The following is a 27,040-nucleotide window of genomic DNA, read 5'->3' as shown; positions in this document are numbered from 1 at the left end:
AATCACCCCCTGTCACTGCCACCCATCAATCACCCCCTGTCACTGCCACCCATCAATCAGCCCCTAACCTGCCCCTTGCGGGCAATCTGATCACCCACCCACACCAATAGATCGCCCGCAGATCCGACATCAGATCACCTCCCAAGTGCAGTGTTTACCTCTCTTCTCTCCTCTAAACACCCACTAATTACCCATCAATCACCCCCTATCACCACCTGTCACGGTTACCCATCAGATTAGACCCTAATCTGCCCCTTGCGGGCACCCAATCACCCGCCCACACCTCAGAACGTCCTCAGACCCCAGCCCTGATCACCTCGCTAGTGCATTGCTTGCATCTATTTCCCCCCTCTAATCACACCTTGAGACACCCATCAATCACCTCCTGTCACCCCCTAGCACACCTACCCATCAGATCAGGCCCTAATTTGCCCTGTGTGGGCTCCTGATCACTCGGCCAAACCCTCAGATCCCCCTCAGACCCCCTTCCGATCACCTCCCCAGTGCATTGATTGCATCTATTTTCCCCTCTAACCGCCCCCTGAGACACCCATCAATCACCTCCTGTCACCCCCCTAGCACTCCTATCCATCAGATCAGGCCCAAAACATCCTGTCATCTAAGAGGCCACCCTGCTTATGACCGGTTCCACAAAATTTGCCCCCTCATAGACCACCTGTCATCAAAATTTGCAGATGCTTATACCCCTGAACAGTCATTTTGAGAAATTTGGTTTCCAGACTACTCACAGTTTTGGGCCCGTAAAATGCCAGGGCAGTATAGGAACCCCACAAGTGACCCCATTTTAGAAAGAAGACACCCCAAGGTATTCTGTTAGGTGTATGATGAGTTCATAGAAGATTTTATTTTTTGTCAAAAGTTAGCGGAAATTGGATTTTTATTGTTTTTTTCACAAAGTGTCATTTTTCACTAACTTGTGACAAAAAATAAAATCTTCTATGAACTCACCATACCCCTAACGGAATACCTTGGAGTGTCTTCTTTCTAAAATGGGGTCACTTGTGGGGTTCCTATACTGCCCTGGCATTTTAGGGGCCCTAAACCGTGAGGAGTAGTCTAGAAAACAAATGCCTCAAAATGACCTGTGAATAGGACGTTGGGCCCCTTAGCGCACCTAGGCTGCAAAAAAGTGTCACACATGTGGTATCGCCATACTCAGGAGAAGTAGTATAATGTGTTTTGTGGTGTATTTTTACACATACCCATGCTGGGTGGGAGAAATCTCTCTGTAAATGGACAATTGTGTGTAAAAAAAATCAAAAATGTGTCATTTACAGAGATATTTCTCCCACCCAGCATGGTTATATGTAAAAATACACCACAAAACACATTATACTACTTCTTCTGAGTACGGCGATACCACATGTGTGACACTTTTTTGCAGCCTAACTGTGCTAAGGGGCCCAAAGTCCAATGAGTACCTTTAGGATTTCACAGGTCATTTTGAGACATTTGGGTTCAAGACTACTCCTCACGGTTTAGGGCCCCTAAAATGCCAGGGCAGTATAGGAACCCCACAAGTGACCCCATTTTAGAAAGAAGACACCCAAGGTATTCTGTTAGGTGTATGATGAGTTCATAGAAGATTTTATTTTTTGTCACAAGTTAGCGGAAATTGATATGTATTGTTTTTTTTTTCACAAAGTGTCATTTTCCGCTAACTTGTGACAAAAAAAAAAATCTTCTATGAACTCACCATACTCCTAACAGAATACCTTGGGGTGTCTTCTTTCTAAAATGGGGTCACTTGTGGGGTTCCTATACTGCCCTGGCATTTTAGGGGCCCTAAACCGTGAGCAGTAGTCTAGAATCCAAATGCCTCAAAATGACCTGTGAATAGGACGTTAGGCCCCTTAGCGCACCTAGGTTGCAAAAAAGTGTCACACATGTGGTATCGCCGTACTCAGAGGAAGTAGTATATTGTGTTTTGGGGTGTATTTTTACACATACCCATGCTGGGTGGGAGAAATCTCTCTGTAAATGGACAATTGTGTGTAAAAAAAATCAAACAATTGTCATTTACAGAGATATTTCTCCCACCCAGCATGGGTATGTGTAAAAATACACCCCAAAACACATTATACTACTTCTCCTGAGTACGGCGGTACCACATGTGTGGCACTTTTTTGCACCCTAAGTGCGCTAAGAGGCCCAAAGTCCAATGAGTACCTTTAGGATTTCACAGGTCATTTTGCGACATTTGGTTTCAAGACTACTCCTCACGGTTTAGGGCCCCTAAAATGCCAGGGCAGTATAGGAACCCCACAAATGACCCCATTTTAGAAAGAAGACACCCCAAGGTATTCCGTTAGGAGTATGGTGAGTTCATAGAAGATTTTATTTTTTGTCACAAGTTAGCGGAAAATGACACTTTGTGAAAAAAAACAATTAAAATCAATTTCCGCTAACTTGTGACAAAAAAAAAAATCTTCTATGAACTCACCATCCTCCTAACGGAATACCTTGGGGTGTCTTCTTTCTAAAATGGGGTAATTTGTGGGGTTCCTATACTGTCCTGGCATTTTAGGGGCCCTAAACCGTGAGGAGTAGTCTTGAAACGAAATTTCTCAAAATGACCTGTGAAATCCTAAAGGTACTCATTGAACTTTGGGCCCCTTAGCGCAGTTAGGGTGCAAAAAAGTGCCACACATGTGGTATCGCCGTACTCAGGAGAAGTAGTATAATGTGTTTTGGGGTGTATTTTTACACATACCCATGCTGAGTGGGAGAAATATCTCTATAAATAGACAACTGTGTGTAAAAAAAATTAAACAATTGTCATTTACGGAGATATTTCTCCCACCCAGCATGGGTATGTGTAAAAATACACCCCAAAACACATTATACTACTTCTCCTGAGTACGGCAATACCACATGTGTGGCACTTTTTTGCAGCCTAACTGCGCTAAGGGGCCAAAAGTCCAATGAGCATCTTTAGGCTTTACAGGGGTGCTTACAATTAGGCACCCCCCAAAATGCCAGGACAGTGAACACACCCCACAAATGACCCCATTTTGGAAAGTAGACACTTAAAGGTATTCAGAGAGGAGCATAGTGAGTCTGTGGCAGATTTCATTTTTTTTTTGTCGCAAGTTAGAAGAAATGGAAACTTTTTTTTTTTCTTTTTTTTGTCAGAAAGTGTCATTTTCCGCTAACTTGTGACAAAAAATAAAATCTTCTATGAACTCACCATGCCTCTCACTGAATACTTTGGGATGTCTTCTTTCCAAAATGGGGTCATTTGGGGGGTATTTGTACTATCCTGGAATTTTAGCCCCTCATGAAACCTGACAGGTGTGCAGAAAAGTCAGAGATGCTTGAAAATGGGAAAATTCACTTTTGGCACCATAGTTTGTAAACGCTATAACTTTTACCCAATCCAATAAATATACACTGAATGTTTTTTTTTTTATCAAAGACATGTAGCAGAATAACTTTCGCGCTCAAATGTATAGGAAATTTTACTTTATTTGAAAAATGTCAGCACAGCAAGTTAAAAAAGTCATTTTTTTGCCAAAATTCATGTCTTTTTTGATGAATATAATAAAAACTAAAACTCGCAGCAGCAATCAAATAGCAGCAAAAGAAAGCTGTATTAGTGACAAGAAAAGGAGGTAAAATTCATTTAGGTGGTAGGTTGTATGACCGAGCAATAAACCGTGAAAGCTGCAGTGGTCTGAATGGAGAAAAAGGCTCTGGTCCTTAAGGGGCGAAAAGACTGTGGTCGTGAAGTGGTTAAAGAGACTCTGAAGCCTCTTTTTTTACCAGATTTTCTTAAGTCCTCTTTAGCATTACATTCTAAGCGGATTTGCCACATTCCCGCGGCAGAACGAGTGATTTGTTGCTCATTAATAGCCCTGCAAAGTTCCAGGGCTCGCAGGGCTTTTCTTCCGGGTAGAGGCAGAGCTGTACGCTGTAGCTCTGCCTCTACTCCAGTCAATCTCCATCAATCTCCGCTGATTTTTGCCTCTTTCCGCCCCTCTCAGTCTTCTTTCACTGAGAGAGGTGGGGAGAGGTGGAGATCGGTGGAGATTGACTGGACTGGAGGCAGAGCTACAGCGCAAAGCTCTGCCTCCCCAGGGCAGCACAATCTGCAACCTACAAAGTCGTAGACTTTGCAGGTCTATTTCTCTACTATAAATCACTCATTCTGTTGCAGGATTGTGGCGAATCCACTTAGAAAGTAATGGTGAGGAGGACTTTATAAGAAAATCATGTAAAAAAAGAGATTTCAGAGTCTCTTTAAGTGGCCTTACTGGGGCAGTTTGTCAGAAATTGTGTTTGGTGGAAGGGAAAGAAGTGATCGGGGCTAGTCATATCTAGAACAGTCATAGCTCCCTCTAGTGGTAGCAAAAAAGAAGACAGGCAAGGAGCTGGAACATTAACTATTCATGTCCAACAACCTACAAAAAAAGTGTTACATCTCTCTTTTGTTATGGCAGAAAAATACATTTCACCTTTTATTCCTTTCATAATAAAATATGCTTTTTAAAGGTCTGTAGTAAAAAATTTTTTGTAAACGGTTACTGTAAGGACAACACAGATATTAACATGCCCCACAGTGCTAGAAAAACAGAAAGCTCTAGGCACCGGCGAGGGCAAAGAGTGATTTTCTTTTCTTGTTTGGTGAGCTATGGAGACACAAAGGCGTGAAAGCTGAAACCACATTGCATACAGGAGTGGTAGACAATCAGAGCTGCAGTGGCGGCGACGCGAGGAATGGCGTCTTTGGGTCACTTTTGCAATATAGCGCTGTAGAGAAAGACATGTAGTCCAGAGCCCCTGGCACAGCCCCATGCCCCATGTATGGTGCCATCCTGGCAATGCAGTACTCCGCTTGATCTGGAGGAAGTTTACGGCGCAGCTCATCTGCAGTGATGTAATTCTGCAAGAAAGCACATTGCATAAGGAAATGGATTACTTACTGGTAACATGTATAATTCCATCTGGTTTTAAGACTGTATATAATAGGCAACCTCACTACCTCAGCAGCAGTGGCTGCACTTACTTATCAGCAGCCCAGCCAAACAAGGAAGCTGGCGAGAGCCTCAGTGTGTTTTGGTGTTTGGCTAGACTTCTTGATCAGTTGTCTGAGGCAGTGGCATACCTACCATAAGGCTGAAGGTGCTAACATCCCCAGGTGTAGCCATGGCTTGGGTGCCCCTGTGGTGTTCAGCCACTGTGTTCTTCCACCTAGCGTTTTTTTCATAGTTCGGGCAACATTCGGGAAAATAGAAGCAGGCAGTGCATGGGACTGTACTACTTCCTGGACTTGATGGAGCACCCCTCCCCCTTCCTGTCCTGTGGGCAATGTGTTTCCTTGCTCTCTGCACACTGCCTGCAGTGAGTGAATGTGCAGAGCAGCAAAGTGAGTAGAGAGAATAATTGCTGTGCTGCAGCTGGGACATTAGCAGGGAGAGGTGGCAGGATGTGTTTAGTGTCTCAGAAGTTGCCTGTCATTAGTAGCCATGTGCAGTGGCTTCTGTAATACCAGAGTACCCTGGATATCTGATTATTTATCCTGATCAGAGTAATTAATCAATAATTCAGGGCAGTCTGCTATTGCAGAAGTCAGTGATACAGGTGCTGACAGTTGACTTCCGTAGTGAGCAGACAAGCAAGCTCCTGGCAATTCAGATTAGCTTGATTGAAGGTAGTCTTCTCTTTTCCCAGCTCCCCCTCCCACCCTGTTGTCTACCCCCATTACCCTTTCCTCTTTTTAGATTCCAATGGCTTCTTTTAACAGCATGACCCTGCTAAACAGCACTGGTGATATCTGCAGTTCTGATGAGAGTCCATCCTGCCATTTCTCCTCTCCCACCAGACTCTCTGTTTTGTGCCACTAGCTCTTTACCCCCTCCTATGCATCCTCCTCTTTCATTTTTTCCCCCTTTTCTGATTGTCCTCAGATGAGCTCACAATCTAATTGTACAATAGTCATAGTCGAATGTCCTTCCATATTATTATTCTGTATTTATATAGCACTGACATCTTCTGCAGCATGTTACTGTACATAGTACATGTCACTGACTGTCCTCAGAGAAGCTCACATTCTAATCCTTCCATTGTCATAGTCTAATGTCATAATATAATATTATTATTATATATTTATATAGCACTGACATTTTCTGCAGCACTGTACAAAGTACAGAGTTTCATAACGGTTAGCTCCGCCCACATCCTGATGACTCTTTCCCTCCCCTCAAATTTGCAGCAACACGCTTGGCGCCCCAACCCGTCCACCCTCCCATCAAAAAAATTGGTTGTTTGTAATGACAACATTACCTGGTCTCTAAACCACTACTGACATGAGGTAAAAATCACATGAGAGGTATTGTCTGTAAGGAGGCTGTGACCTGCTACAGGGACACTTTAAGTCTACATTTCCACTGTGCTCAGCATGTGTTTTACGAAACGCGATGCCGGCAAAGCTGCCCAGCATCTCGGAGCCGAATCTCTTTAGCTGTGCAATGCATGGCTATGGGATTTGGACGGGTGATGCAAGAATATGCTGCAGGCTGTCAGATTTTTCCCCACCCACGAATTTGGATGCTTCCTATTGACTTCAATAGGCTGCCAAATCCCATCCAAATTTGTGGGTGGGGAATCGGCCCGGATTCGCAGGAGTGGAAACTTGACAGTGTCCAATTATTGTAAAGCCACATTCTTTACTAACTATTGTACAGTACTAGGTTTGAAAAATACGCCTCAGAAAGCAGTCATTTGTTGCTGCTGTTAGAAGTAGTGCTGACTACCTCCCTCTGGGATATAGACAGGCGGATGGACAGGAACTGTAGGTAGTCACCACCTGCAACCCATGTAAGGAAGTTCAGGCACCAAAAATACAGCTCCCTACAGACTTGAGCAAGGTAGAAAGCACTTAGTGCTTGTACCATGTAGGTAAAGAAAACCAGAGCTCACTAAAAGCAAAAGATTTATACAAACCTGGGGCTTCCTCCAGCCCCATCCACTCAGATCGCTCCCACGTTGCCGTCCTCCAATGTCTGCAGCTCCGGTATCGGGTCCCGGCACTTCCGTCAGTCAGCTCCAGTCTACGCAGGAGAAGTGAGTTCTTTGCGTATCTCTCTAGCAGCTGTTGGCTCCGATTGACAGAAGTGTGGGGACCCGGTACCGGAGCTGCAGACATCAGAGGATGGCAGCGTGGGAGAGATCCGAGTGGATGGGGCTGGAGGAAGCCCCAGCAGGTATGTATAAATATTTTGCTTTTAGTGAGCACGGTGGCTTAGTGGTTAGCGCTCTTGCCTTGCAGCGCTGGGTCCCGGGTTCGATTCCCAGCCAGGTCAACATCTGCAAGGAGTTTGTATGTTCTCCCCATGTCTATGTGGGTTTCCTCCGGGTACTCAGTTTTCCTCCCACATCCCAAAAACATACAGATAAGTTAATTGGCTTCCCCCGAAACTGGCTCTAGACTATGATACATATACTACACAATACATACATAGACATTTGACTATGGTAGGGATTAGAGCCCCTGAGAGGGACAGTTAAGTGACAAGACAATTTCTCTGTACAGCGCTGCGAAAGATGTCAGCGCTATATAAATACTAAGTAATAATAAATAATAATAATAGCTCTGGTACACTGTAAAGTATTACAGCAATGCACAGCATAGGCATTGCTCTCTGTTGCAGTGTTTATCCTATTCATAATATTGAAAGGTAGATCACTGTGCCACGGACTAAAACAAGTGCAGCAGTGCATTCTTGGAAAGCTTTTTTCAAAAGGATTACAAACGGCAGTATTTATGTATTTCACTTTTGGTTTCCTTCTTTTGGACACTGATATTTTCATACAGCACCGATATGTTACATTGTAAGCCTATTTGGCAGGGCCCTCTTCCCTGTGTGCTCTTCTCCTCCACCATATGGACTCAGTGGGCCAGATTTATCAAAGCATTACCAACAGTTTTTTTTTCTTAAACAGTTCTAACCAGCAGGGGAAACTGTTCTGCATGATAATAAGAAAATTCCTAAATCATACTTAATGGACTACTATTGCCAAAAATGTAAAAATCCTGTGTTGCTGTCACTTACAGTAGGTAGTAGAAATCTGATGTAACTGACAGGTTTTGGACTAGTCCATCTTCTAATGGGGGATTCTCAGGGTTTTCTTTAATTTCAAAAACACTTAGTGAATGTTCTGTCAGTTTTCTACTAACTATTGTAAGCGATAGCAACATGAGAGAAGAGTAATTTATAGCTTATTTTACTCTGGAAGAAACATACTTCTTACTTGTATGTATTTACATGTATTTTTGATGTACAATTTTTTTGCGATAGTGGTCCTTTCAAAGCAGCAGTTTAGCATGAATTTGTAGAACTGCACTACAGTTAAGAAAAGTGCATATCCATTCCTAAACTGCCACAGATTAAGAAGTGCTTAATAGCACTTCTACATATTGTGCAGCAGTGCAGGCTAGGCATGATTTGTGAAGTGCTTCTCCCCCCTGCTGAATTCCTCACAGACATGTCCCCCACTGACTCGGCTCCCATATTTATCCCTAACTGCAATCTGCGCACCATTTTGTTTATTGTTTTACTATTTTTTGTACCATCTTTTAATGCTTTACTGTCCCTGTGTTATATTGAAGTTGTATTATCTCCTCTATCTATTGTACAGTTCTCTGTAATTTGTTAGCACTTTTTAAATAAAGTTTAACAACAACAATAATACGGGGGATATTTATCAAGAGTGTATGAGACAAAACACAAAATATTGGAAGGATTTTAGAAATCCATGCAGAACTGTCTTAGACATCTTAAAGAGAACCCGAGGTGAGTTTTAAGAATCCTATTAGCACACAGAGGCTGGTTCTGCATATAATCACCAGCCTCTGTTACTATATTGTACCCCCCCCCCCATGGCCCCCCCTGCGCTCTGCTGTCCCCCATAAATCAAACCACTGTGCTAGCAACACACAGCGTGTCGATAGCAGGCAGTTTACATGCAGACTCACTCTCCGCCGCTCCTCGCCTCCTCTATATCGCCACTGCCCGCCTGTGTCTCTTCCCTCCAATCAGCGGGGAGGGAAGGGACGCAGGTGGGGAGGGATGATATAGAGGAGGCGGGGGAGCGGCAGAGAGTGACAGTCTGCAAGTAAACAGCCTGCTTTAGAGTTGGGCCGAACCTCTGATTTTAGGTTCGCGAACTTCCGCGGAAGGTTCGGTTCGCGTTAAAGTTCGCGAACCGCAATAGACTTCAATGGGGATGCGAACTTTGAAAAAAAAAAATAATTATGCTGGCCACAAAAGTGATGGAAAAGATGTTTCAAGGGGTCTAACACCTGGAGGGGGGCATGGCGGAGTGGGATACATGCCAAAATTCCCGGGGAAAAATCTGGATTTGACGCAAAGCAGCGTTTTAAGGGCAGAAATCACATTGAATGCTAAATGACAGGCCTAAAGTGCTTTCAAACATCTTGCATGTGTATACATCAATCAGGTAGTGTAATTAAGGTACTGCTTCACACTGACACACCAAACTCACCGTGTAACGCACCGCAAACAGCTGTTTGTGTAGTGACGGCCGTGCTGGACTGGTGCGCACCATGGCGAGAGTGCAGGTTTTGGTGGCTTTACAGCCCATATGGTCGCCTGGCTGATGTAGCTGAATGACAGAACAGTGACTGTCCAGCTGATCAAATTTGGTCTGACCACAATGAGGCAACGACCTTATTATCGTGGGTGTGCCCCCCGAGACACTCATCTAGGCGCCGGTCATTGCTTCATTGTGATACGCAAGCCCCTTCACCACGGCAAGGTAATGATCACGAAGGGGAATGGGCGCATGTACATGCCTTTTCTTTTGTTGTTGCAGCTGCCCGCAGTGCAGCCAGAAAAATTAGGCAGTCATGTACATGCACCAGAAAAATTATTACAGCGGCCGCTGCTAGCAGCGGCCTAAAAAATTCAGCAATCCGCCTGGAGTCCCGGACCCTGTTGGTGGTGGCGGAGAAGGTAGTCAAGCGGCCTGCAGGCAGACATGCTGTGTGGAGGGACTGGGAGCGACTTAGTCTTCTTGGGGCAGGCCAGGCAGCCAGTCACACGGCGTGCAGGCAGAGATGCTGTGTGTGCGGGGACTGACTTAGTCTTGGGGTGGGCAGCAGCCCTCCGGGATCCATGCCTCATTCATTTTGATAAAGGTGAGGTACTTAACACTTTTGTGACTTAGGCGACTTCTCTTCTCTGTGACAATGCCTCCAGCTGCGCTGAAGGTCCTTTCTGACAGGACGCTTGCGGCAGGGCAGGAGAGAAGTTGGATGGCAAATTGGGACAGCTCTGGCCACAGGTCAAGCCTGCGCACCCAGTAGTTCAAGGGTTCCTCATCGCTGTTCACAGCAGTGTCTACATCCACACTTAAGGCCAGGTAGTCGGCTACCTGCCGTTCCAGGCGTTGGTGGAGGGTGGATCCGGAAGGGCTACGGCGAGGCGTTGGACTAAAGAACGTCCGCATGTCCGACATCACCATGAGATCGCTGGAGCGTCCTGTCTTTGACTGCGTGGACACGGGAGGAGGATTAGTGGCAGTGGTACCTTGCTGGCGTTGTGCCGTCACATCACCCTTAAAGGCATTGTAAAGCATAGTTGACAGCTGGTTCTGCATGTGCTGCATCCTTTCCACCTTCCGGTGAGTTGGTAACAGGTCCGCCACTTTGTGCCTGTACCGAGGGTCTAGTAGTGTGGCCACCCAGTACAGGTCATTCCCCTTGAGGTTTTTTATACGGGGGTCCCTCAACAGACAGGACAGCATAAAAGACGACATCTGCACAAAGTCGGATCCAATACCCTCCATCTCCTCTTGCTCTTCCTCAGTGACGTCAGGTAAGTCAACCTCCTCCCCCCAGCCGCGAACAATACCACGGGAAGGTTGAGCAGCACAAGCCCCTTGCGATGCCTGCTGAGGTTGTTCTCCTGCCGCTGTCCCCTCCTCCTCCTCCTGCTCCTCCTCCTCCCCCAAAGAAACACCTTGCTCATCATCCTCTGAGTCTGACTCGACTTCTGCACACGACTTCTCTTCTTCCTCCTCCTCCCCCCTCTGTGCTGCCGCAGGTGTTGAGGAAACAGCTGGGTCTGATGAAAATTGGTCCCATGCCTGTTCCTGCCGTAACTGTTCCTGGTCACGCTCATTCACAGCTTCATCCGCCACTCTACGCACAGCACGCTCCAAGAAGTAAGCGTAGGGAATTAAGTCGCTGATGGTGCCCTCACTGCGGCTCACCAGGTTGGTCACCTCCTCAAACGGCCGCATGAGCCTGCATGCATTTTTCATCAGTGTCCAGTTGTCGGGCCAGAACATCCCCATCTTCCCAGACTGTTTCATTCTACTGTAGTTGTAGAGGTAGTGGGTCACGGCTTTCTTCTGTTCTAGCAGGCGGGAGAACATGAGCAGGGTCGAGTTCCAGCGAGTCGGGCTATCGCAAATGAGGCGTCTCACCGGCATGTTGTTTTTGCGCTGAATTTCCGCCAAGCGTGCCATGGCTGTGTAAGACCGCCTCAAATGCCCACAGAACTTCCTGGCCTGCTTCAGGACATTCGCTAAGCCAGGGTACTTTGCCACAAATCTTTGAACCACTAGATTCATGACATGTGCCATGCAGGGTATCAGCTTCCCCATATGCAAAGCGGCAAGCAGATTGCTGCCGTTGTCGCACACCACGTTGCCTATCTCCAAGTGGTGCGGGGTCAGCCACTCATCCACCTGTTTCTTAAGAGCAGCCAGGAGAGCTGCTCCAGTGTGACTCTCCGCTTTGAGACAAGACATGTCTAAGATGGCGTGACACCGTCTTACCTGGCATGCAGCATAGGCCCTGCGGAGCTGGGGCTGTGTAGCTGGAGAGGAAAACTGCCACTCAGCCAAGGAGGAGGAGGACAGCGAAGAGCATGTAGCAGGAGGAGAGGAGGTGGCAGGAGGCCTGCCTGCAAGCCGTGGAGGTGTCACAATTTGGTCCGCTGCGCCCTGCTTGCCATCGTTCACCACCAGGTTCACCCAATGGGCTGTGTAGGTAATGTAGCGGCCCTGCCCGTGCTTGGCAGACCAGGCATCCGTGGTCAGGTGTACCCTTGACCCAACGCTCTTCGCAAGAGATGACACCACTTGCCTCTCAACTTCACGGTGCAGTTGGGGTATGGCCTTTCTCGAAAAATAAGTGCGGCCTGGCATCTTCCACTGCGGTGTCCACCAGCCGGTATGGTAACAGCTGCCGAGCTAACAGTTCCGCCACGCCAGCTGTCAGACGCCGGGCAAGGGGGTGACTGGCCGAAATTGGCTTCTTCCGCTCAAACATTTCCTTCACGGACACCTGACTGCTGCTGTGGGCAGAGGAGCAGGAACCGCTCAAGGGCAGAGGCGGAGTGGAGGAGGGTGCCTGTGAAGGTGGAAGGGAGAAAGCGGCAGAAGCAGATAATGCACCTGATGGAGGAGGAAGAGGAGAAGGAGGGTGGCTTTGCTTTTGTGTGCTGCTGCTGCTTTTGCTCAGGTGGCCATCCCATTGCTGTTTGTGCCTTTTCTCCAGGTGCCTTCGTAAGGCACTTGTCCCTACGTGAGTGTTGGCCTTTCCACGGCTCAATTTTTGTTGGCAGAGCGAACAGATGGCTTTGGTCCGATCTGAGGCACACACATTAAAAAATTTCCACACCGCTGAGCCACCCTGGGATGTGGGCACTATGGGGACCTCAGCAGCTGATGCTGAAGGGCAAGTTGGCTGGCTGTACATAGGTGGCGATACATGGTGCCGGACTCTGCCACCAGCTGTTTCTGACGAAGAGCTGCCCCAGCTTCTTTCAGCAACTTCTCTCCTCCTACTACTTTCTGACTCCCCCTCTGAACTGTCCCCCTCTTCATCTCCTCTATTGGGAACATACAGAGGATCCCTATTACCGTCATCATCGTAGTCATCCTGCCCAGCTTCGCTTGCCTCAGACAAATCCAAACTTGCACCATCAGTAGGTCCTTCATCCTCCTGACACGTTACATCCATAGTGTTGCCGCGTAACTCAGACATATGAGCTGGTGAAAATTCATCTGGCTGTAACAACAATGGCTGTGCATCAGTGATTTTACCACTAAATAATTCTTGCGAAGTGTCAAATGCAGCGGAAGTGGTGCTAGTAGTAGCGCTGGTGGCTGAGCAAGATGAGGTGTTCTGTGTCGCTAAATACTCAACCACGTCCTGACAATCTTGGGAGGTGATGGGACGTGCCTTCTTCCGAGCACTGTACTGTGGGCCAGGTCCACACGAAATTACATTTACACGACCTCGCGCAGACCTGCCGGGTGGCCTTCCTCTGGCTCTGGCACTACCTCTTCCTCTACCTGTTTTGTCCATATCGGGTATGCACGGAGTGGTATATCACACTGCGTGCACTCACGTAGGTAGGTGGGTTCACTTAACTGCACAGGTATGCGCACTGATGCGGTGGGTTCACTGAACAGAACAGGTATACAGTGGCGGGTTCACAGAACAGGTATGCAGTGGCAGGTTCACTGAACACAACAGGTATGCAGTGGCAGGTTCACTGAACACAACAGGTATGCAGTGGCGGGTTCACTGAACAGGTATACAGTGGCGGGTCCACTGAACAGAACAGGTATGCAGTGGCTGGTTCACTAAACAGAACAGGTATACAGTGGCGGGTTCACAGAACAGGTATGCAGTGGCAGGTTCACTGAACACAACAGGTATGCAGTGGCGGGTCCACTGAACAGAACAGGTATGCAGTGGCGGGTTCACTAAACAGAACAGGTATACAGTGGCGGGTTCACTAAACAGAACAGGTATACAGTGGCGGGTTCACAGAACAGGTATGCAGTGGCAGGTTCACTGAACACAACAGGTATGCAGTGGCGGGTTCACTGAACAGGTATACAGTGGCGGGTCCACTGAACAGAACAGGTATGCAGTGGCGGGTTCACTGAACAGGTATACAGTGGCGGGTCCACTGAACAGAACAGGTATGCAGTGGCGGGTTCACTAAACAGAACAGGTATACAGTGGCTGTCACAGACCGCTAGGCCGGTCTGTGGATGGGGTAAATCGATCAGCGTCAGAAATCCTCTTACACGGTCATTTGTTCATCACGAAGGGTAACCCGCATTCGCAATTTGATGAACTGACTCGCGAAGGGAGCGTTCTGATACCAACCGAATCACTCCACACACATACAATTCAAAGATCTGCCACCAAGCGAGTTACACAGCCCGCTACTGTAATTTTACTAGGACTTGGAGAACGCTATATTAACCCTTAGCAGTATGCAAGAATCTGGGTCAGATCGTTATATCTGGGCCGGGTTCTCGCATACGGGTTATAAATGTATACTTCTATTAAACACAGGGTAGCGAGTTCAGGAGAATAGGTACGATTGTGTATGTTCAGCAACAGGTCATAACCGCTAAACGATTTTTAAACGTTTAATAACACAAATGCATTACATACAGTTATATACACCTATTAACATATAAACCACAGAGCTTAAAAATAAAAGGAATAAAACAGAAAGTTCTTACTTAGTTAGCTGAGCAGTCCATTTGAAGCATGAAGAAAATAGTCCAGTTTAAACGTAGGCATTCAGCTTAAAAGTCCTTTGTACACAACATGCGCCCGGTTCTTCCGTGAGCACATGTCTGGACTTCCCTAGTCGATGTAAATTGAAGAACTGGGTGGAGTTCCTTGCAAACGCTTTTTACTGACCAGAGTTTTGGGGCGGTCACTACCTGGAAAGTAGGTGTGTTTGAGGCAGGGTTACCTCCTGGCAAGTCAGGTTACCACCCACAGACTTGGAGCAAGGAATGTACCAATTATTAATAATTTGTGTAATTCCGCCCCAGATGGGTGCATCGCAGATCCGAGACCATATTCATAAGCAGCATGCGACTCTGTATTAAATGAGACTATACACGCCTAGTCTAACGAATTTGCTCTACGCATGCCGGATAAAGCGGTTTCTCAATTGATTCCTGATAGCTAGAGAATGATAATTCATGTGAATTATAGAACTGATTTCTGGGTATCAGGAAATGTGTTTGTTGTCTTTCTGTGCCAAACCCATCTTGAATTATTAATAAAGTAAAGGTTCTCATTGTGTGAAGCTATGAGCTTGGAGGGAAATTTGAAGTTCAACCAGTTTGAGCTGGTTTGGTGGAACATGAGCTATGTGACCAAATGCTGCTCCCCCAGGTGGTCTGGCCACTTGTGAATTCTTTCCTGACCTCAACAGGATGTGGGGGAGGTTACTGTACTCAGTAAGAGAGAGGGAAATTGACATCTATTGTGTATTTACCCAAGACTGACAGGAACTGTGCACGATTATGCGAAAGTCGATGGCGCTAGCGCACGGCTTTTCCGTAATGTTCGTCACATCTCCCTCCTACCAGCCGGACGCACAGAGTGGGTCTGCATGACCCGCTCTACGCGGCGCTTAGCTACTGACCGGGTTCTCGACTTCTTATCTGACTGCCCGTTAGACAACTCACCAGAAGCATAAGGCCTCATGGTCCGGTGTGTCCCAGTGTCCGCTTTGCGGACGGTGCGATGCACACCAACAGGCTTACCTCTAAAGGCCTGGCTGGGTTTGCATAGCGCTTCCTGTAAGGGAGAGAGTCGTTGGCTGACATCCGGGTCACTTCCTGACTCTCGGGTGTCAGCCTGCGAATCTGGAAGCAGCGTAGCATACCCCTGCTCTAACTGACTACACCTTGGCACAACATTTTGGTCAGCACAACCTAGGTGAACATTAGAGCACAATTTTAAAAACGAATTTGCCTTCACCTGGGTGGCGAGGCTTGCCCCTTCTCCAGGAAGGATAGAGGGTGGACCTGTGGGCAGTTTTGCACTGGGTTGCTTCTGCAAGGGGAAGACATGCAAGGGTGAGACAGGGAAGGAACGGCCTGTCTCCACCAGCTGTTTGTTAACAGCAGACAATGGTGGAGCACTCTGGCTGTCATAGCAGGAGGGGAGGTCTAGGCCCCCAGCTGCCTGCTCTGACACCTGGCCTGCTTCCACTGCCCTGGACGGATATGACCCAGGCAAAACAAGACTGTTACCTCTTAGATTAGAGACTGTCACATTTAAACATACATCATTTTTAGCACTGTGAGATTCAGCATGAAAGCTATTAGCAACATCTGGTACAACATTAACATCACAGTTACGTTCATTTTTCACATGTACACAGGTATCTGGAACAACAGTGACAGGTTTAGAGTCAGACAAACCGTGACTAGACAGCTGTCCATTAGAAACAGGTACCGCTTCCTTCCCTCCTTCCCTAGGAGGGCTAGGTACCATTACCCTGGCTGCCTCCCTCTGTCCCACCCCAAGCTTGTACAGTACCTGAGTGGGTCCAGACTGGCAATCCGGGGTGTTGATCACAGGTTCATAAAAGGATCGTAGGGTGCCAAGATCGGTGCCCAACAGCACAGGCACTGGGATGTCATCTGTCACCCCCACAACTTTTGACTGGCGGCCCCTTCCCCAATCGAGAACAACACGAGCTTTGGCGATGCGTGCGTGTGCGCCACCAACTCCCAAAAGTGTGACACGCTCATTAGGCAGGAAATTCTCCCTGGCTACAAGATGAGAGCGAACCAAGGTAAGCTCTGCGCCTGTGTCACGGAAACCAACAGCGATCTGGTCGTTAACTTCCACGACTTGATGATTTCCGGAAAGTCGAGGATTTGCTGCTCCCATGACGAGGTAGGCGTGTGCAGTAGAGGATGCGCTAGCCACTTCTGCGCTAGGCTCTGGAGACGGCGTCCTCACCTCGGGGCAGGCAGACTTGAGGTGTCCTCGCTGTCCACAGTGGTAACACTTCGGAACATATGTGGCATCAGGCGGATGAGTTGCAGGTGCAGCATCCGGCCTCTGTGGCTGTGGGACCCGATTCCCACGGTTAGCAGGGGGAGGAGAGCTGGGTTGCATAGGTCTCCCCCCTTTCCAGCTCTGGGCTGGAGGTCTGCGGCTGTCCGGAACACGGGTGGCCACAAAAGTGTCTGCAAGTTCTGCTGCAGTTTTGGCGGAGTCCGGCTTCCGCTCCAAGACAAACTGCCGGACATCTGGAGTGCAGCAGTTCAGCAACTGCTCCTGCACGATGAGGTCCTCCAGACCTTGGTGAGAGTCTTTTTTGAGGCCCCGTGACCACTGCCTGAACACAGTCAGCAGGCGACTCTCCAGGTCGGTGTAAGAGTCAGTGTGGCCTTTCTGCAGGGAGCGAAACTTTTTGCGATAGACCTCTGGGGTCAACTGATATTTGGCGATAATTGCAGCTTTTATCGCAGCATAGTCATTGTCTTTCTCAGCGGGTAAGTCCACAAACGCCTCAAGCGCTTTGTCCCGCAAGTTGGGTGTCAGATATCTCGCCCACTGCTCCTGGGGCAGATGATGCTGACGGCAAGTCTTTTCAAATGAGTGTAAATAAGTGTCCGGGTCGGTTCCCTTCTCCATTTCTGGGAATTTAAACTTTGGAGTCCCAAACGGGCCTGCTGTGGGCCGGGTTTCCGGAGCACTTTGCGAGGGATTTTGGCCTTGCCCTCGCAGTTTGGCCATTTCCAGGTCGTGTCGGCGGGCGGATTCTCTCTCTGCTGCCTCCTTCTCAGCAAGCCACCGGCGCTCTGCCGCTTCCCTTTCTGCCTGGCGTTCTAAACGGTCAGCGTCTCGTTCTGCTCTGTCAGCGTTTTCTCTGACAATCTGCATGTACAGCTCAGGATTTGTCTCCAACAGCCTTTGTAATCCAGGTTGCATTCCAGCATCAGGAACACAGAACAGGTTGGCATGGGCGGGCTCCTGCCGGCCACCATGCTCCTCAGCAGTTACAGCGACCGGTTCAGACGCGGTCCCGTTTTCCTCTGGGTCTGGAAGTGGGTTGCTTTGCTCCAACCGCTCACTTTCCTCTGCCCCAGTTACAGCACCGTCTGAACCAGGAGTGTGCTCTCCCAGCATCTGCTCCGGCTGGGTATTCAGTCGCAACAAGTCCTCAATCAATTGCGATTTCTTTTTTCTATAAGTCACAATGCCTTTTTCCTCACACAAGTTTACTAGGTCTGCCACTGACATTTTCTTGTATCTTGCTGCAGCCATTTTTGCCAAATAAAAGATAGGATAGGAAAAGAGATTGGGGGGGGGGGGAACTCTATGCTACACGTTTAGTCTATATAAATGGTAATGCACCGGTTATCGACCACAGATTTTTGATCTGTTCTGGCAGGTTAATCAAATAACGTTGCCGTTGATGTTCTGAACATACACAAATCCCAAAAAGCTGCCAAACAAATGTCACAGTCCGCGAGCCGGTCTGCGGATGGGGTAAATCGATCAGCGTCAGAAATCCTCTTACACGGTCATTTGTTCATCACGAAGGGTAACCCGCATTCGCAATTTGATGAACTGACTCGCGAAGGGAGCGTTCTGATACCAACCGAATCACTCCACACACATACAATTCAAAGATCTGCCACCAAGCGAGTTACACAGCCCGCTACTGTAATTTTACTAGGACTTGGAGAACGCTATATTAACCCTTAGCAGTATGCAAGAATCTGGGTCAGATCGTTATATCTGGGCCGGGTTCTCGCATACGGGTTATAAATGTATACTTCTATTAAACACAGGGTAGCGAGTTCAGGAGAATAGGTACGATTGTGTATGTTCAGCAACAGGTCATAACCGCTAAACGATTTTTAAACGTTTAATAACACAAATGCATTACATACAGTTATATACACCTATTAACATATAAACCACAGAGCTTAAAAATAAAAGGAATAAAACAGAAAGTTCTTACTTAGTTAGCTGAGCAGTCCATTTGAAGCATGAAGAAAATAGTCCAGTTTAAACGTAGGCATTCAGCTTAAAAGTCCTTTGTACACAACATGCGCCCGGTTCTTCCGTGAGCACATGTCTGGACTTCCCTAGTCGATGTAAATTGAAGAACTGGGTGGAGTTCCTTGCAAACGCTTTTTACTGACCAGAGTTTTGGGGCGGTCACTACCTGGAAAGTAGGTGTGTTTGAGGCAGGGTTACCTCCTGGCAAGTCAGGTTACCACCCACAGACTTGGAGCAAGGAATGTACCAATTATTAATAATTTGTGTAATTCCGCCCCAGATGGGTGCATCGCAGATCCGAGACCATATTCATAAGCAGCATGCGACTCTGTATTAAATGAGACTATACACGCCTAGTCTAACGAATTTGCTCTACGCATGCCGGATAAAGCGGTTTCTCAATTGATTCCTGATAGCTAGAGAATGATAATTCATGTGAATTATAGAACTGATTTCTGGGTATCAGGAAATGTGTTTGTTGTCTTTCTGTGCCAAACCCATCTTGAATTATTAATAAAGTAAAGGTTCTCATTGTGTGAAGCTATGAGCTTGGAGGGAAATTTGAAGTTCAACCAGTTTAAGCTGGTTTGGTGGAACATGAGCTATGTGACCATAGCTGCTCCCCCAGGTGGTCTGGCCACTTGTGAATTCTTTCCTGACCTCAACAGGATGTGGGGGAGGTTACTGTACTCAGTAAGAGAGAGGGAAATTGACATCTATTGTGTATTTACCCAAGACTGACAGGAACTGTGCACGATTATGCGAAAGTCGATGGCGCTAGCGCACGGCTTTTCCGTAATGTTCGTCACAGTGGCGGGTTCACTAAACAGAACAGGTATACAGTGGCGGGTTCACAGAACAGGTATGCAGTGGCAGGTTCACTGAACACAACAGGTATGCAGTGGCGGGTTCACTGAACAGGTATACAGTGGCGGGTCCACTGAACAGAACAGGTATGCAGTGGCGGGTTCAATGAACAGGTATACAGTGGCGGGTCCACTGAACAGAACAGGTATGCAGTGGTGGGTCCACTGAACAGAACAGGTATGCAGTGGCGGGTTCACTAAACAGAACAGGTATACAGTGGCGGGTTCACAGAACAGGTATGCAGTGGCAGGTTCACTGAACACAACAGGTATGCAGTGGCGGGTTCACTGAACAGGTATACAGTGGCGGGTTCACTAAACAGAACAGGTATACAGTGGCGGGTTCACAGAACAGGTATGCAGTGGCAGGTTCACTGAACACAACAGGTATGCAGTGGCAGGTTCACTGAACACAACAGGTATGCAGTGGCGGGTTCACTGAACAGGTATACAGTGGCGGGTCCACTGAACAGAACAGGTATGCAGTGGCTGGTTCACTAAACAGAACAGGTATACAGTGGCGGGTTCACAGAACAGGTATGCAGTGGCAGGTTCACTGAACACAACAGGTATGCAGTGGCGGGTCCACTGAACAGAACAGGTATGCAGTGGCGGGTTCACTAAACAGAACAGGTATACAGTGGCGGGTGCACTAAACAGAACAGGTATACAGTGGCGGGTTCACAGAACAGGTATGCAGTGGCAGGTTCACTGAACACAACAGGTATGCAGTGGCGGGTTCACTGAACAGGTATACAGTGGCGGGTCCACTGAACAGAACAGGTATGCAGTGGCGGGTTCACTGAACAGGTATACAGTGGCGGGTCCACTGAACAGAACAGGTATGCAGTGGCGGGTTCACTAAACAGAACAGGTATACAGTGGCGGGTTCACTAAACAGAACAGGTATACAGTGGCGGGTTCACAGAACAGGTATGCAGTGGCAGGTTCACTGAACACAACAGGTATGCAGTGGCGGGTTCACTGAACAGGTATACAGTGGCGGGTCCACTGAACAGAACAGGTATGCAGTGGCGGGTTCAATGAACAGGTATACAGTGGCGGGTCCACTGAACAGAACAGGTATGCAGTGGCGGGTCCACTGAACAGAACAGGTATGCAGTGGCGGGTTCACTAAACAGAACAGGTATACAGTGGCGGGTTCACAGAACAGGTATGCAGTGGCAGGTTCACTGAACACAACAGGTATGCAGTGGCGGGTTCACTGAACAGGTATACAGTGGCGGGTTCACTAAACAGAACAGGTATACAGTGGCGGGTTCACAGAACAGGTATGCAGTGGCAGGTTCACTGAACACAACAGGTATGCAGTGGCGGGTTCACTGAACAGGTATACAGTGGCGGGTCCACTGAACAGAACAGGTATGCAGTGGCGGGTTCACTGAACAGGTATACAGTGGCGGGTCCACTGAACAGAACAGGTATGCAGTGGCGGGTTCACTAAACAGAACAGGTATACAGTGGCGGGTTCACAGAACAGGTATGCAGTGGCAGGTTCACTGAACACAACAGGTATGCAGTGGCGGGTTCACTGAACAGGTATACAGTGGCGGGTCCACTGAACAGAACAGGTATGCAGTGGCGGGTTCACTGAACAGGTATACAGTGGCGGGTCCACTGAACAGAACAGGTATGCAGTGGCGGGTTCACTAAACAGAACAGGTATACAGTGGCGGGTTCACTAAACAGAACAGGTATACAGTGGCGGGTTCACAGAACAGGTATGCAGTGGCAGGTTCACTGAACACAACAGGTATGCAGTGGCGGGTTCACTGAACAGGTATACAGTGGCGGGTCCACTGAACAGAACAGGTATGCAGTGGCGGGTTCACTGAACAGGTATACAGTGGCGGGTCCACTGAACAGAACAGGTATGCAGTGGCGGGTCCACTGAACAGAACAGGTATGCAGTGGCGGGTTCACTAAACAGAACAGGTATACAGTGGCGGGTTCACAGAACAGGTATGCAGTGGCAGGTTCACTGAACACAACAGGTATGCAGTGGCGGGTTCACTGAACAGGTATACAGTGGCGGGTTCACTAAACAGAACAGGTATACAGTGGCGGGTTCACAGAACAGGTATGCAGTGGCAGGTTCACTGAACACAACAGGTATGCAGTGGCGGGTTCACTGAACAGGTATACAGTGGCGGGTCCACTGAACAGAACAGGTATGCAGTGGCGGGTTCACTGAACAGGTATGCAGTGGTGGGTTCACAGAACAGGTATGCAGTGGTGGGTTCACAGCACAGGTATGCAGTGGTGGGTTCACTGAACAGGTATACAGTGGCGGGTCCACTGAACAGAACAGGTATGCAGTGGCGGGTTCACTGAACAGGTATACAGTGGCGGGTCCACTGAACAGAACAGGTATGCAGTGGCGGGTCCACTGAACAGAACAGGTATGCAGTGGCGGGTTCACTAAACAGAACAGGTATACAGTGGCGGGTTCACAGAACAGGTATGCAGTGGCAGGTTCACTGAACACAACAGGTATGCAGTGGCGGGTTCACTGAACAGGTATACAGTGGCGGGTTCACTAAACAGAACAGGTATACAGTGGCGGGTTCACAGAACAGGTATGCAGTGGCAGGTTCACTGAACACAACAGGTATGCAGTGGCAGGTTCACTGAACACAACAGGTATGCAGTGGCGGGTTCACTGAACAGGTATACAGTGGCGGGTCCACTGAACAGAACAGGTATGCAGTGGCTGGTTCACTAAACAGAACAGGTATACAGTGGCGGGTTCACAGAACAGGTATGCAGTGGCAGGTTCACTGAACACAACAGGTATGCAGTGGCGGGTCCACTGAACAGAACAGGTATGCAGTGGCGGGTTCACTAAACAGAACAGGTATACAGTGGCGGGTGCACTAAACAGAACAGGTATACAGTGGCGGGTTCACAGAACAGGTATGCAGTGGCAGGTTCACTGAACACAACAGGTATGCAGTGGCGGGTTCACTGAACAGGTATACAGTGGCGGGTCCACTGAACAGAACAGGTATGCAGTGGCGGGTTCACTGAACAGGTATACAGTGGCGGGTCCACTGAACAGAACAGGTATGCAGTGGCGGGTTCACTAAACAGAACAGGTATACAGTGGCGGGTTCACTAAACAGAACAGGTATACAGTGGCGGGTTCACAGAACAGGTATGCAGTGGCAGGTTCACTGAACACAACAGGTATGCAGTGGCGGGTTCACTGAACAGGTATACAGTGGCGGGTCCACTGAACAGAACAGGTATGCAGTGGCGGGTTCAATGAACAGGTATACAGTGGCGGGTCCACTGAACAGAACAGGTATGCAGTGGCGGGTCCACTGAACAGAACAGGTATGCAGTGGCGGGTTCACTAAACAGAACAGGTATACAGTGGCGGGTTCACAGAACAGGTATGCAGTGGCAGGTTCACTGAACACAACAGGTATGCAGTGGCGGGTTCACTGAACAGGTATACAGTGGCGGGTTCACTAAACAGAACAGGTATACAGTGGCGGGTTCACAGAACAGGTATGCAGTGGCAGGTTCACTGAACACAACAGGTATGCAGTGGCGGGTTCACTGAACAGGTATACAGTGGCGGGTCCACTGAACAGAACAGGTATGCAGTGGCGGGTTCACTGAACAGGTATACAGTGGCGGGTCCACTGAACAGAACAGGTATGCAGTGGCGGGTTCACTAAACAGAACAGGTATACAGTGGCGGGTTCACAGAACAGGTATGCAGTGGCAGGTTCACTGAACACAACAGGTATGCAGTGGCGGGTTCACTGAACAGGTATACAGTGGCGGGTCCACTGAACAGAACAGGTATGCAGTGGCGGGTTCACTGAACAGGTATACAGTGGCGGGTCCACTGAACAGAACAGGTATGCAGTGGCGGGTTCACTAAACAGAACAGGTATACAGTGGCGGGTTCACTAAACAGAACAGGTATACAGTGGCGGGTTCACAGAACAGGTATGCAGTGGCAGGTTCACTGAACACAACAGGTATGCAGTGGCGGGTTCACTGAACAGGTATACAGTGGCGGGTCCACTGAACAGAACAGGTATGCAGTGGCGGGTTCACTGAACAGGTATACAGTGGCGGGTCCACTGAACAGAACAGGTATGCAGTGGCGGGTCCACTGAACAGAACAGGTATGCAGTGGCGGGTTCACTAAACAGAACAGGTATACAGTGGCGGGTTCACAGAACAGGTATGCAGTGGCAGGTTCACTGAACACAACAGGTATGCAGTGGCGGGTTCACTGAACAGGTATACAGTGGCGGGTTCACTAAACAGAACAGGTATACAGTGGCGGGTTCACAGAACAGGTATGCAGTGGCAGGTTCACTGAACACAACAGGTATGCAGTGGCGGGTTCACTGAACAGGTATACAGTGGCGGGTCCACTGAACAGAACAGGTATGCAGTGGCGGGTTCACTGAACAGGTATGCAGTGGTGGGTTCACAGAACAGGTATGCAGTGGTGGGTTCACAGCACAGGTATGCAGTGGTGGGTTCACTGAACAGGTATACAGTGGCGGGTCCACTGAACAGAACAGGTATGCAGTGGCGGGTTCACTGAACAGGTATGCAGTGGTGGGTTCACAGAACAGGTATGCAGTGGTGGGTTCACAGCACAGGTATGCAGTGGTGGGTTCAATGAACAGGTATACAGTGGCTGGTCCACTGAACAGAACAGGTATGCAGTGGCAGGTTCACTGAACAGGTATGCAGTGGTGGGTTCACAGCACAGGTATGCAGTGGTGGGTTCACAGAACAGGTATGCAGTGGTGGGTTCACAGCACAGGTATGCAGTGGTGGGTTCAATGAACAGGTATACAGTGGCGGGTCCACTGAACAGAACAGGTATGCAGTGGCAGGTTCACTGAACAGGTATGCAGTGGTGGGTTCACAGCACAGGTATGCAGTGGTGGGTTCACAGAACAGGTATGCAGTGGTGGGTTCACAGCACAGGTATGCAGTGGTGGGTTCAATGAACAGGTATACAGTGGCGGGTCCACTGAACAGAACAGGTATGCAGTGGCAGGTTCACTGAACAGGTATGCAGTGGTGGGTTCACAGCACAGGTATGCAGTGGTGAGTTCACTGAACAGGTATGCAGTGGTGGGTTCACAGCACAGGTATGCAGTGGTGGGTTCACAGCACAGGTATGCAGTGGTGGGTTCACAGCACAGGTATGCAGTGGTGGGTTCACAGCACAGGTATGCAGTGGTGGGTTCACAGAACAGGTATGCAGCCAGACAGGAACAAGTTAAGCCTAACTAATCTTTCCCTGAGAGACAGTCTGCAGCAGCTCGCCCTACTCTCACTAACGCAGGCAGCACACGAGTGACCGTAATGGCCACCGCTGCCTGCCTTATATAAGGGGGGGTGGGGCTCCAGGGGCTAGTGTAGCCTAATTGGCTACACTGGGCCTGCTGACTGTGATGTAGAGGGTCAAAGTTGACCCTCCATGTGCATTATGGGGCGAACCGAACTTCCGCAAAGGTTCGCCTGCGGGACGCGAACGCGAACCACTGAAGTTCGCATGGAACCGTTCGCAGGCGAACCGTTCGGCCCAACTCTACTTTCGACACGCTGCATGTCGCTAGCACGGCGGTTTGATTTATAGGGGACAGCAGAGCATTGCTGTTGCTGAGGTAACCAATAGATCTGCTGTATTGATACAGAAAAGAAAAGTTAGAGTAGCATAACTATATTATTACGGTCGTTTATTTTAGGTTAACTGACAAGATGTAATGTAAATAAATATATAATATAAATGTATTAGAGGTGAAAAAAATCATTTGGAAGGAATTTGCAGTATCAGATTTTGTTTCCCCCTTATCTTTCTCATCTCTCACACACACTGTTTAAAGCAGGGCTGTGGAGTCGGTACAAAAATCCACCGACTCAGACTCCTCAGGTTAGGATTGCACCGACTCCTCGACTCCTTGACTCCGACTCCTCTAATTTGCATATTACAATCTTGTTGATTAAAGTATGTAACATGAAATGCATCTCTTAACTGCCAATGCTTAGGAATTTTAAAATACAACTGAAGTGAGAGGGATATGGAGGCTGCCATATTTATTCCCTTTTAAACAATACCAGTTACCTGGCTAGCCGGCTGATCTTCTGCCTCTAATACTTTTAGTCATAGACTAAAACTAGTCCTTGGTAAGAGTACTTGTAGAAGGTACAGACAGGAACAAAGAAAATCTATCAGGCTCTAGGCAATGTGACTGTGGGTACATGTAAGAGTGATGTGCAGGTACTCTGCAAGAGAATGAGGAGATTCTTCCTCTATTACACATTCTTCATGTACAAAAATGAACCAGGTTTATGGGTGATAGACAACACCTCTGTATTCAATGTGCACAACATTCTCAGTGGATTCCCTGCAGTTCTGTGGAGAGTGCATATGTAGAGTACTACTACTGTGTAACAAAGTAAACCTGAGACAGATGAAATTAAAGTTTTATACATACCTGGGGCTTCCTCCAGCCCCCTTCAGGCTAATCAGTCCCTCGCTGTCCTCTTCCACCACCTGGATCTTTTGCTATGGGTCCAGGTACTTGAGCCAGTCAGGCGTAGTGCGCATGCACACACTCTGCCACTGGGCGCGTACTACACCTGCGCAGCACTATTGCGCAGGTGCAGAATGCTCCTGGTTGTGGGAGCGGCTTGTGGCCGGACTGCACTGACTGGCTGAATTACCAGGACTCATAGCAGAAGATCCAGGTGGAGGAGGAGGACTGCGACTGGATTAGCCTGAAGGGGGCTGGAGGAAGCCCCAGGTATGTATAAAACTTTTCTTTTCATCCGTCTAAGGTACCCTTAATTTGTAGACACCAAACCAAATTTTAAAAACATGAGCAAAGGGAGTGAATACATTTGGATAAACCAGCATCAACGCAGAATTATTTCCATCTCATTGACCATCTCTATTAGTGACACAGCTACACATCAAGCTTTATTCTTACAGCATAGATGTTATTTAGTATATATAAGAGATTCCTGTGTACACATCATATATACAGTCACAATCAGATATGTATATCTGACTTTAAAAATACGAGGACGAGGACTACTTTATCGAAGCAGCACAAGTAACTATTTTTTGATTGGTTTATTTAATTTTTGTGGACTAAGCACAGCTATTACTGTATGTATAAATTATTTATGATGACTATTATCTGAGAAATAGAACATTTTATTATATTTTAATTACAGTTTAAATTCAATAGGAGTCGGAATCGGTGCATTTTCTTCCGACTCCGACTCTGGGTAGCCA

The 27,040-nt window shown here is 48.1% G+C and overlaps 1 protein-coding gene across 2 annotated transcripts in view; it reads right to left on the bottom strand.

Moving 5' to 3' along the window:
* Positions 1-3,471: 3,471 nt before the first annotated feature.
* LOC137532880 (alpha-actinin-1-like) overlaps positions 3,472-27,040 on the bottom strand; it is an 81,744-nt gene continuing 58,175 nt past the window's right edge. For both annotated transcript variants that reach the window (XM_068253857.1, XM_068253856.1), the window contains one exon: positions 3,472-4,906. In XM_068253857.1, the coding sequence (XP_068109958.1) occupies positions 4,712-4,906 (195 nt within the window). In that variant the 3' untranslated portion in view covers positions 3,472-4,711. The remainder of the gene's footprint in view (positions 4,907-27,040) is intronic.

This window comes from Hyperolius riggenbachi, chromosome 9 (assembly GCF_040937935.1).
Source record: "Hyperolius riggenbachi isolate aHypRig1 chromosome 9, aHypRig1.pri, whole genome shotgun sequence".
Classification (NCBI taxonomy): domain Eukaryota; kingdom Metazoa; phylum Chordata; class Amphibia; order Anura; family Hyperoliidae; genus Hyperolius; species Hyperolius riggenbachi.
This window is presented reverse-complemented; position numbering and strand designations above follow the sequence as displayed.